Source organism: Chenopodium album, chromosome 18 (genome assembly GCF_948465745.1).
Source record: "Chenopodium album chromosome 18, dcCheAlbu1.1, whole genome shotgun sequence".
NCBI classification, from domain to species: Eukaryota; Viridiplantae; Streptophyta; class Magnoliopsida; order Caryophyllales; family Amaranthaceae; genus Chenopodium; species Chenopodium album.
In genome coordinates this window covers 41,798,961-41,810,905 of record NC_137851.1, presented here as the reverse complement: position 1 = coordinate 41,810,905, position 11,945 = coordinate 41,798,961, and the positions used below count along the sequence as shown (strand labels likewise).

The 11,945-nt window shown below is 36.1% G+C and overlaps 2 protein-coding genes across 2 annotated transcripts; one reads left to right on the top strand and one right to left on the bottom strand.

Moving 5' to 3' along the window:
• Positions 1 to 276: 276 nt before the first annotated feature.
• Positions 277 to 1,971, top strand: LOC145590890 (putative methyltransferase At1g29790). The gene has a single exon (XM_081647282.1). It carries the CDS (start codon positions 400 to 402, stop codon positions 1,666 to 1,668), a length of 1,269 nt encoding a protein of 422 aa, XP_081503408.1. The 5' UTR covers positions 277 to 399; the 3' UTR covers positions 1,669 to 1,971.
• Positions 1,972 to 3,780: 1,809 nt separating this feature from the next.
• Positions 3,781 to 11,745, bottom strand: LOC145590888 (auxin response factor 5-like). The gene is made up of 14 exons (XM_081647281.1): positions 11,142 to 11,745; positions 10,108 to 10,220; positions 8,495 to 8,593; positions 8,327 to 8,383; positions 8,049 to 8,201; positions 7,869 to 7,953; positions 7,672 to 7,762; positions 7,225 to 7,389; positions 6,998 to 7,120; positions 6,773 to 6,848; positions 6,512 to 6,647; positions 5,312 to 6,423; positions 4,914 to 5,104; positions 3,781 to 4,354 (listed from the first exon to the last, which is right to left on the bottom strand). The coding sequence occupies exons 1-14, from the start codon at positions 11,263 to 11,265 to the stop codon at positions 4,231 to 4,233; spliced, it is 2,649 nt and encodes an 882-aa protein (XP_081503407.1). The 5' UTR covers positions 11,266 to 11,745; the 3' UTR covers positions 3,781 to 4,230.
• Between the last annotated feature and the right edge of the window lie 200 nt (positions 11,746 to 11,945).

The window sequence follows — 11,945 nt, the reverse complement described above, 5'->3', positions numbered from 1 at the left end:
ACAAGCCAAGAAAAATTAAGCCGAAAGGGCTGGCCATCCCGCGCACAACGCGCGCTTTGGCTACCCGAGTTAATATGAAGTACGGAGTAAAAAACTATGATCGAACAAATATTTAAAAAAAATAGTGAAAAAAAAAGTTCCATATCAATTATTCCAGAACAGATAAAATATTACTCTAATTTTTCGTTAAGAAATCAACATTTATTACATTATTTCAAGTAATTGACTAGTTTGTCAACTCTCACTTTTAAGTCACTATCCTTTCCACACTAGATCTCTTCTTCCTCACACACTCACTCTCACTCACTCACTTATTCCCCCAGAAAATCCCACTTCCAAATTCTATCTTCTCTGCTACATATTCATCAACAACAAGAACAAGATCAAAATCCCAGAAAAATGGGGTCAGTATCCCTAAAAATTGGGGATGGAACAGCAAGATTCAAAAGAGCAACAATCTGTACATCAGCAGTAAATGGATTAATGCTATTTTCAGTTCTTACCACAAATCTCTTTGCACTTTATGCATTCACTTACAATCCCAGCAACAATTCCTCACAAAATCATCAAACCCCACTTCACCAAGCTCACAAAAACATCTCTTTAATCACAGAACAAGTCTCCTTAATCATGGATGAGATCCAATCTTCCCAGAAAAAGCTAACCCAGATCGAAAAGGAGCTTCTGGGTTATGAATCGATCGATATTACAAAACCCGGTGTATCCAATGAGCTTAAGATCTTCTTGCAGAGGCATTCATTGCCACTGGGAAAAGATTCAAGAACTGGGATCACTGAAATGGTAGCTTCAGTTGGTCATACTTGCAGCAAATCAATGGATTTATTGTCTCAATATATGAATTACAAGGTTAATGGGCCTTGCCCTGATGATTTGGGGTTGGCCCAGAAGCTGATTTCAAAGGGTTGTGAGCCTTTGCCAAGAAGAAGGTGTTTTGCTAAGACATTGAATAAGGTAGGGTTTCTGTATCCATTTCCTGCATCTCTTTGGAAAACTGTTAGTGATAAGATTGTTAGTTGGAGTGGTTTGAATTGCAAGAATTTTGCCTGTTTGAGTGGTAAAAATATAGGGAAAGATTGTGTTAATTGCTTTGATTTGAGTAATGTGAATGAGAATCAGAGGTTTGTTAAGGGTAAAGGAAAGAATGATTTTACAATTGATGATGTTTTGAGTATGGGTGGTGAAGGGGTTAGGATTGGACTTGATATTGCTGGTGGTTCTGGAACTTTTGCTGCTAGAATGGCTGAGAGGGATGTCACTGTGATTACTCAGGCATTGAATGTCGAGGCGCCCGCCAATGATTTCATTGCTGCTAGGGGGTTATTCCCTTTGTTTATGAGCTTGGATCATAGGTTTCCATTTTATGATAATGTGTTTGATTTGGTTCATGCTGGAAGTGCATTGGATGTTGGAGGGAAGGCCGAGAAACTCGAGTTCTTAATGTTCGATATTGATCGAGTTTTGAGGGCAGGGGGTTTGTTCTGGTTGGATAACTTCTTTTGTGCTACTGACGAGAAGAAGAGGGATATAACAAGATTGATTGAGAAATTTGGGTATAAGAAGCTGAAATGGGTTGTAGGAGAGAAAACAGGATCAGGGAAATCTGAGTTGTATTTGTCAGCTGTTTTAGAGAAGCCTGTAAGAGCATAATTTGCGAAGAGGTTCGTTCCAAATCATTGATAGGTAAGAACAATATCAGTTTTTCGGCATAGTTCATATCAAATTCATGTGAACCTGTGCTATAGATTTCGCAAGATATATTTAATTTAATTGTCTAATAAACTGAGAAGGAAGACAACGAGTTAGTGTTTCTCATTTCTAGCAAATGTCATAGAAGAAGATAGAAGTTATTTACAAATTACAATGCAACTAGGATATATAGTTTCTAAGTTATTTCTATTTTGTAATGGATACATACTCGATTAGAAGTTAATGAAGTTTAAATCCATTAAAGCGTTCCTTTTGTTAACTTTTATTGACCTGCATTTAACTAAGCCCTCGTTAAAAAGGAGTTCAGAATGGTCACATGTCTTCTTCTATATCCCGCCTTGTGTCCGAATTCCCCTCCAATTTGACATGTCACCAGCTTAAAATCAATCACTAATGTTATATGGTACAACCAAATATAATGGGACAGAAGTTATGACATAGAATGGGATATTGCTGAAAATTATAATTTGCCCGCTATTCCTTCTCTATACAGAAGATTTGCCTGTCTTTTAAACAACGTGGACTACATTAATGAAATAGCTTAGCGATTTTAATGTGGCGACACCATCCTGTCATTCTTTGCTTGTTGAAGACATGAAGTGAGTACAGTTTATTGCTGTACTAAGCAAAACAAAGTGAACTACCCATAACAATGGGAGCTGAAAAATAGGGCTCACTAATCACTATATGTTGTATACTTCGTATAATTTTTTCTGGCAGATTTACTGAAATGTCCTAACCTGTTAAGTGGATTGCTGTAAAACCAGAATTAACTGCACGTTGCTATATTAAAAAATTCTTTACAGTGAAACTTTGGTCTTTCTGAAGTCTGAACGACATCAAGTCGATTTTTATTTTAGATTTTTGCTTTGAGAAAGTTGAGATGCTTCTACTACAGCTCATACTTTCTGAGGCGTCTGAGCGCTTTAGCCTTTGGAAGCTTTATTTTCCAGTTACTTTTGCATCTCTTTATCACATTCAAGAAAAGTTTTTCTTCTTTCTAAGCTCTTTTTAAAGTGAAATTGGTAACCTGTTAAATTGAAAGAATTATAGAGATCTACAGTAATCAGTCTTGCAACTACTGATATCTTCTGTCAATGGGATAATAGAGTAATCTGATCACAGTCTGGTTGAATGTTTCATTTGGAAATGTTGAAAGACGGCAGTGCACCGAGTAAAATTTGTTGCAAAAGCAGATTGATCTTGCTTGGTAGTGTAGTCGATATTGTGTAGTCTGTGTGATTTGTATGAGAATCACCCTGTATGACTTATGGAGTACATCCTACAAACCAGAGATTAAGACTATAGTTGGAAACCAACAAGAAACCAAATCGGCTAGTCGTTGGATTGTTTGTGGTGCTGTGGGTTGTATGCTTGTATCCAAATTGAAAATTGACTCATGCGGACTAGTCAATGGATCAGACGAACCTGTTTCCTCTCTACACCCTGCCTTGCCCACCACAGGCTGTCTCCTAAACCAGCTCGGCCTTCTTAAACTTCCCTTGTGGGCTGTGGGACGACTCAGAGCACCATTATAATGGCATAGTCTGAATTCAGAAGTGCAAGAATAGGTGCGAAACAGAAGCAAAAAATGCGGACCACACTTGATGAGTTACGGGCCCTTTCGGCATAGTTGATGCCCATAGAGCTCAATATTCATTGAAAGTCAGAAAGGCGATATTCTGTGAATTCTTACATAAAGTATTATGATATAAATTCTTACCAAGCCAAACTTGTTCTAGTCGAGAGGAGAGCACCTCTTAACCATGAGGTTGGGGGTTCAATCCCCACTAGTGACAATTTGGGAGAGTGGGTTTCCCTCATCTTTCTCCTACTCTTCCAAATTGTCTAGCCCGCTAACCCGGGCCAGGAAGACTTGTGAGAGGTTCCGGCCTGGTAGAGCCCTTCTCCTTACCAACCCCCCAAAAAAAATTATGATATAAATCCTGACTACAGAGAAAAAAAAAATAATTTAACATGACTATAATTTAACTTGATAAATATCAAAGGAAAAATAGATTTTTCTAAATGTAGTGATACATTTCTGGAGAAACATAGTGGATGCAGACTCGTACAGGAACGCAAAATTACAAGCATATGGTACAAACAATTGTTCCAGGCCTTGTGACCTAATAAACTTATGCTACTTGAAGTTGGATCGGAACAACTTTCTAATTGCCCTTTGTTTTAGACATTCAATGTTTCATGATCCATACATTAAAATTTCAAGGTACACTACATTACATAACTCTCCAAAACCTAAATGTCATGACAGGGGTTAACAAAACGAGCTCTAAAGTCTAGCATTGATCTACCTAAACTCTTAACACATTCCCACAATGTACACTGTCATAGCCAACAAGCTAATCAGCAAGAATCCTTTAGTTTGGGCTGAATCAACACAGCTCTCCCTTCTGTAGATTCTGTAGATGACAAGCTTTAGGTCCTTCGTGTTAGCAGCCCCGTGGGTGTAGCATTGGCCATCTGAAGCAAATAACATGTCTAAGCAGCACCGCTGATTCCTGGAATTGCATTATTGTTGAGAAGCTGCATTCCTTCTTCGCTCATCTGCTGAACTTCTGCAGGCGATAAAATACGGATGCATCTAACACAACTGACAAACTCCCTGCATGGGTTGTAAGGAAATTAACACCAATATCAAATACAAGTGTTATGCACTGAAATACTACGTAGTAGAAAAAATCCTAAAAGCGGTCCTTTAGCAACCAAGCACAAACGTAAAGAAGCACGTATAGATATTGCACTGGTATTCTAGAGTGACTCCAAATCTCCAATAACATGATACTGATATCCTACAGGTGACGATCAATATAAATGGTAATTGTGAAAGTTACAAGTATTATAAAACAAATTTAGCTAACGCGACGAGTGAAATGCAAAACAGAAGTAGTGCGTTATCTTCTTTAAGCATGCAATCACTATCATTTTTTTTAAGACATACTAGCAACACTTTATTAAAGACGAAGTTAATGGAGGATTACTGTGTTAGATTGATCTCAAAAGGGAAAACAGATGAGTAAATGGGAAGTTAGGGTTGATTATTTTCCCTATTTTTAGCTAGAGATTGAGACTTTTAAAGCAATTTCATAAAGTATAGTTACATGATTATAGGGAATAGGAACTACATGTATTATAAAGACAGTTACGAGGAGATAAAGACTTACTCCCACGGATCATCTCCAACCAGCAGAACATCACTCTCAAAGTCAACATAAACTAATTTCCATCCGGATCCTCTTGGATCATTGAGCAGACCCTCTAGTCCAAACATGCGTTCAATAGCAAACCGCAGTTCTTCATAATCCTTATAGCTTGTCACATCAATTGACCGCCCAACTGATCCTGCCTTTTGAACCTATGAAGAAAAAACAATGTCAGACTACTATACTGAAGCAAGAGGATAAAGAAACGCAATCTTTAAAGAAAGAAAGCTGCTAAACAATATTTGGGGGCCTTTTCCCATTTTGCTGTAGGTCTATTTCTAACCCCATCTCTTAACACTAAATAAATAGGCAGTAAAGAGGAAGTATTTTTTAGGCTCAAAATCCAATGTAGTACAAACCTTTGTATATGTACGCATGGGAGGCACCACTTGCTGCCATGAATTGTTTTGCAAAAGACTGCTCTCGTCAAAATCCACATTGCTTGAAGACGTACCACCTGAATTATTATCAGGAAAGTCTTGTAAGAACGCCTGAGACTCAGCTAGGCTTGCTGACGTAATCTGAGACTGAAGATCCTGGCTCGAACTGAAGTTGCCCACTAAACAGTCTGAAGAATACTGTAAACTTGCCTCCTTAGGACACATTTTATTCAAAACAGCATTTGAGATGGATGCATCAACCATTGTATTTCCACCATTACCCATGTCCAAGTCAATGCAGCTATATATCCCACTCTGATTATTGGTTTCATCTGACAACTGCAAATATGAACCAAAGTGATCTGACTGAGCTGGATACCTCAGGTTCTGACTTTGCTCCCATATATCTTGACCAATTGAAGGCAATGAAGGATCAATTACTTCTGAGATTGTTGATGAAGAATAAGGTAACCAATCAGAAGCATCCGTGTATGGAAATAAACTGTTTAGACTAGAAAGATCAGATGGAGGGACATCAGTCAACGGGGACTGAAATACAGATGACATAGCTGGTGGTTGCATTAGTTTCTGATTGTTGTCTTTTGAATCTATGCTTTGTTGGGATGGAGGGTTAGAAGGATTGCTTGTCTCTCTCTCCTCATTGCAGTGCCCAGCAGAAGCAAGTTGGCTTAGCTGACTAGGTTCACACAAAGGTTCTGGCTTAGTTTTTTCAGCATCAATCGAAGGCTGGTTTGTCTTGCTAGCCTGTTCCACCCCTGAAACATTTCCCACTTCACGTTGGTTGAGCTGCTGCGAAGGATAATTTTGAACAGAAACATTCTGTGAAGAAACTATCTGTGGTTTATGCAGCGTTGCAGCCTCAATGTTTGCCTTTGTTTCTTGTAGTATAGGTGGCGGTGGACATGAAGCTAATATGGGAGGATAGCCCATGTTCTCTGGCCGCATTAGTGCCTTAACCAATTGCTCTGACCAAACATTTGGAAGTGATGCATATGAAAGATTTGCAGCACCCATGTCTGGAAGCTGAATGAAAGGCCTCTTTATCGAATTTCCCCACTCAAGTTCTCCTCCTAAGACAGTGTCAAAAAGCTATTATGTTAGCCATAGGTTATAGGCTTTTGTGGCAATGAGGATTGAGCAAATATGTAACCAACTCACCGAAAAATCCGGGATGGAAGGGCCGCTTAAAGCCTGAAGTCAGAGAAGGAAATAGGAAAAGACTTTCAGGAGTCTCAATTTCCCATGAACTCACTCTACTCTGCTTATCACCACATCCTGGTTCATCCCATTCAACCTGTCATTTGCAGGAAATAATGAATTAAGAATCAGGCATGAGATAGGTTGAAGCAGCTCAATTAACTAGTAGTCACTTCCATTAGAGATACAACAAAGTTTTACAGATAAAGAAGTTCCATATACCTGCAGATTGCGCCATTTTGAACCAGGCCATCTCAACGGATCCAAGTCACTTAAACCAACTATTGTTCCCATATATCTGGAAAATTATTAAACATAAATGAAAACATTATTAGGCTTCATAAGACAATTATCAATATGCTTACTTCATGAAATATTCAAGTTTTTTCCTTTAATTTGCTTTCCCCAATTTACATTGTTGCATGATTAGCAAGTAGCATCAACTACCTTCTTTTACCCGATTCCTCTGTCTCAAACATCATACCGAACCTCATCCCAGCAGATACTTGTGTTCCATATATTGCCTTCCGATATTTGCCCGCAGGAATTACAAATTCAGTAGGACATGCCCTACATACAGGAATAGATGCACAAAAAGGTGGTCTTAATTACAATTTCTGTCGTGAGAAAAAACTGGATGGACAAGCTCAAGAGAAGTAAAACATCACAGATACCTAGGATTGTAGAAAACTGTGAATGGGGTTCTGTTAGCAGCAGCATGTGCGGCTGCAGCAAGAACTCCGATATGCATGCTGTCAGCAGATAGAACAGATGACGGCAGAGTTGTTGTCTGACGATTTGCACGCCTCACACCAATCATCAATTGACCCTTTTCATCTCTAGTATTGGCCAAAAAAAATTAGAAAGTAGGCTAGAAAAAAGATATATGCTTGTGATTAAAATCAAGAACATAGACTACTTTTTTCACACAAGGGACCTTTCATAATAAAACAGAAGTCCATAGTCTAAAAAGATAGAAAAAGAGAAGATAACAACATTTTTCTAAATAAAAAGGAACATTCATTTTCCACTGTTAGTGACACATGTATCTCAAAGATACGAATTGACACAAAATTATATAACACTATAGCAGCAAAAACCTAAATATATGAGTTTCTTACCGGATAAACAGAACTGCATCCCCTGCACGAAGTCTCTTAGAGCCAACAAAAACACTCCATCCAGTTGTTAGAAGATGTCTTTTCGGCTGCCCTGCAAGGAGGAAATATAAAATAGATAGTATCATGAAATAAGTGGCACTTAAAATTCTAACATGAAATTTTCACCAGCTAGAGATCAAAAAACGAAGTACACTAACCACGATAGATATGGCGGAATGTCCATGTATTATCATGCAAGTCTTTCACAACAAGCTCTTGAAATGGAGGTTGCATTGTATAATCCTAAAAATTAGCATTCCAAATATAACATTTATAATTATGCAACGGAATTGTGTCAGAACAAAGAAATTTCCTAAATGACAAAGGAGATGCCTTACCAAAGGAGGAAACAACTTTTCTGCTGCTCGGCGAGGCACAGAGAAACCTCCATGAGTACTCGTATCACTTGCAGTCAAAGTTTTGCAAAAGAATTCAGTAGGATGCTTGCTGGCCTTCAGCCCAAAATCAGGTATAGGGAAAAGATCCTTTTCCTGCACGTGGTAGAGATATGTTTCATTAGCATTATCAAGAATAAAGTATGAGATCACTATAGGACTCTTTAAGTGTGATGTAGGAAAATGTCTAAAGGGAAATATTCAGGATAATGAACTCTTACAGTTTTGATAGGTTGAAGACTCATTTGGGCAAATATCTCATCTGTATCCTTGTCCGCCTAACAAAAATAAGAGATTAACACTGAGCAAACAATGGCTACAATCTAAATAGAATGATCAAAAAATTGTTCATGGAACAAAAAGATTCAAGAACGAGAAAAAACACGTACATGAAGTGTAACATTGTGAACTTGACACATCAATTGAGACGGAAGATTTGGATAGTTGGGGATCTGAGAAGTTGCTGGGCGTTTTGTAGATATCGCTACCTTCAGCAACAAAGAAAAACATTGAAGCTCTTTGAGTAAATAAAAATTGAAGTACTAAACAAAACACAGCACAGATATCAAGTCACCCTTTTGGGAAAGATAGGGTAATTCCCTAAACATATGTGCTAAATCTACATATTTGTGTAGTTAAGATTGTGATGCATAATTTACAAACCAAATGTGCAATAATAAATCAGTGGAAATTTCAAAGGAGGCACAGAACCTGCATGATAACAGCCATGTCTCTAGTGTAAATTAAATAATACAAGCCCATAGCATGCCTTTATGAGTAGGACAATCCATTAGATTCCAATAGTCAGCATGCATCTTTGCAAAAATGTAAAATTAAAGAATCACGCGCCTCAAAGAAGAAATAAGCACTTGGATCACAGCTTGTGTTTTCAAACAAGATGATGAGAAATGTGATTTTCTAGTAGAAAATAGAAGCATTATGCAACTTCGTAGTGACCGTAATGTAATAGCATTGTGCAGCTTTACTAACTGGAGTTTACATTTTGATCAAAGTAGCCAGTCAATATTGAATCATGAAATATAAAAAGCATATGGTGAAAATATAAAAAGCAAAGTTAACTTACGATCACGTTCAGCTGATCTTAAATGGTGAAAATATAAAAAGCAAAGTTAACTTACGATCACGTTCAGCTGATCTTAAATGGTACAAAGACAATACCCATAAAAGAAAAAGGTAAAGGAAGGGATGATAGAAACTTGTTTACGCATAACCCTCCTAGGTAGTATGATAATTTGTAAGTTACCATCCCTTCATAAATGCTATCTATAATTAGCAATCATCTAGATCAAAGCTACATAAAGTTAGTAATCATCGTCTTTTCTAAATGCTTATAAGTTGTAACAAATGTATCGAATTTTCCCAATTCCCACACAAAATTCCTAATTTCAGGTACATAATGGATTATTAAATCAAACATCACTATAAATGGGGTGAGTTGGTAATGCTAATAGGTAAGATTTTCTAATTAAGATCTACATAGCTTAGATCTGACAAAAGGATGGGGTCAATTACACGGACCAAGTTACAACCCCCAACTCCCCATGAGTCGCTGACGTGAATCCTTCTCCTCCTGTCACGCCTATCAGATGTCCAATGTAATATGATCATAATGTCCTTTAAGCCCTGTCCATGGAGGTCATTCTCTGATGCACAAAATCTCAAAGAGTATAGCATAATTTTTCGAGACAGATAAAACAAAAAATCTTATAGAAAAGTATGATACATAAATCCCTGTACATACTGACAAAGAAATTGGTAAAGTCCATCTTATGATGATGATATCCTATCTACATAAAACTAGTACAATTTAAACCATAACTCTTGAATCTACTTCATAAGGAAATTATGAGTTATCACACAAAGAAAGCAAATTGGCCAATACCTAAGATTTAAACATAAAATAAAAATATTAATAACAATAAAACAAAGTATAATAAAGAAAATAAAACAAAAATTTATTTAAGAATTATCTGAGTGAAACCTGCTCAATATGGCCTTGTGGGAAGTAATAGACAAGACTTCCTACTTGAGGCAAGGATACAAGAGGACCAGCACAAGCATGCCACAGCTCTGAGTGTAAAGGCTTCCTGGCCCCTGTAACCAAAAATCCAAACACATTCTTGTGACACTTAGTACAATTCTTTTTTAAAAAATAAATAAATAAAAATAAAAATTTTGCAAAAAAAACTATATCATTGTATGATATAAAAACTTTTTTTTTTTAAAATCTAATACTTCGTATTTGTGAATACAGTATTGTTTACTTTTTACTACTAAGAAAAATTTGTGAATACAGTATTGTTTACTTTTTACTACTAAGAAAAATTTAGTACCGTTCAGATTAGGTTATCACGTTACTAGATAAAATTACATGATAAGAAAACTAATTCGGACTGAGAGATTACGACATTTACGTGTCAAACCTGGATGTAGCAATACTTGCAAATTCTGGGGAGGTCAACATGTAAATAGGCTTAATGACAAGGACTAATACATGTATACAACACTTTCACTTGTATGACCATTCCAAATTTTTTTTTAAAAAACAAAATGCCTTATTTCATAAAAAACTTTATAAACCCATAATTTGATATTTAAAAAACTTTTTATACTTCTAATATTTCTGAATAATTATAGAGTTTAATAGTAAAATTTATAACTATGTGCTGCCTATGAATTAAGTTATCACGTTACTAGATCAAATTACACGATATGAAAACTAACTTCGGACACAAGGAGTACAACATTTACGTGTCAAATCTGGATGTTGCAAATGACAAGGACCAATACAAAACCTTCTTTTACATTTACATGACCTTTCTAAAAAAAACACAAAAGTCCTTAACCACACCATTGTAACAAACATCAAAACTTTATCCCTCATAATTCACATACAAGAACAATTAGTTAAAAAAAATGAAAATAAAGAGTGAATTAAATTACATAATAATAAAAATGCAAGCAAATTTTAAGTAAAAAATTTGAAAAACTTAAACTATAATAATAATGAATTACCAGAATTGTCCTGCATTTCTTTGAATAACTTCATTTCTTCAAGTAAATTTGATGGCAATGGTGGCCCACAACTTCCTCCTCCTACTGTTTTAACTTTGTCTTCGACAGTAGTAGAAGAAGCCATTAAAATCTGAACTTATTTGTGTTTTTTCTCTCTCTACTTTCTCTCTCTTCAACCTCAAAACAGCACCATTTTACAACCCCAGAAAATTAAAATGAGCACCCAAAAAAACCCAGCAAAAATATGAAGTACCCATTTCCCCAAAAAACCTCATCTTTCAATTTTTGATCAGAAATAATGATAATTAAAGTTGGTTAAAATAATATTCCAAAAGTTCAGAGAAAAAATTCTTTAGAGAATCTAGTAGTAAAATTATCTGAGAGAAAAACAAAAGGATGAAGGAAAAATACAAGAAAAAAAGAGGAAGAACAAAGAAAAAATTCTAAGGAACAAAACCTGCAAAAAGGGACAACTATTACTACTGTAATCTTAGTGGGCCATGATTATGAAAGTAATCCATTTGGTTGAAAAAATAGTGGAAAAATTACAAAAAAAAAAAATTAAAAATTATAAAAAGGGGGGATTTTTTTGAGGGGCCTGCCAATTTTCATCGACTTAAGCACGCCTATCAAAGCGTGAACAAGCACAGTTTTTTTGATTTTATTTTTGGGTGTTAATTTATAAGTTTAAAGGTTGCTACTTTTTTAAGTACCCCAAAAGAAATCGACCTTTCAATGATCAAACAAAAATCATTCTGATTTCCTCCTTATTCCTTTTGAACGATCGACCCGGATTGAAAAAGA

Coding starts and splice junctions, on each gene's coding strand:
- LOC145590890 (XM_081647282.1), top strand. CDS start 400: ATGGGGTCAGTATCCCTAAAAATTGGGGATGGAACAGCAAGATTCAAA.
- LOC145590888 (XM_081647281.1), bottom strand. CDS start 11,265: ATGGCTTCTTCTACTACTGTCGAAGACAAAGTTAAAACAGTAGGAGGA. Junction 7,954..8,048: donor AAAAGTTGTTTCCTCCTTTG/GTAAGGCATCTC, acceptor GCTAATTTTTAG/GATTATACAATGCAACCTCC. Junction 7,763..7,868: donor ATTCCGCCATATCTATCGTG/GTTAGTGTACTT, acceptor TCCTCCTTGCAG/GGCAGCCGAAAAGACATCTT.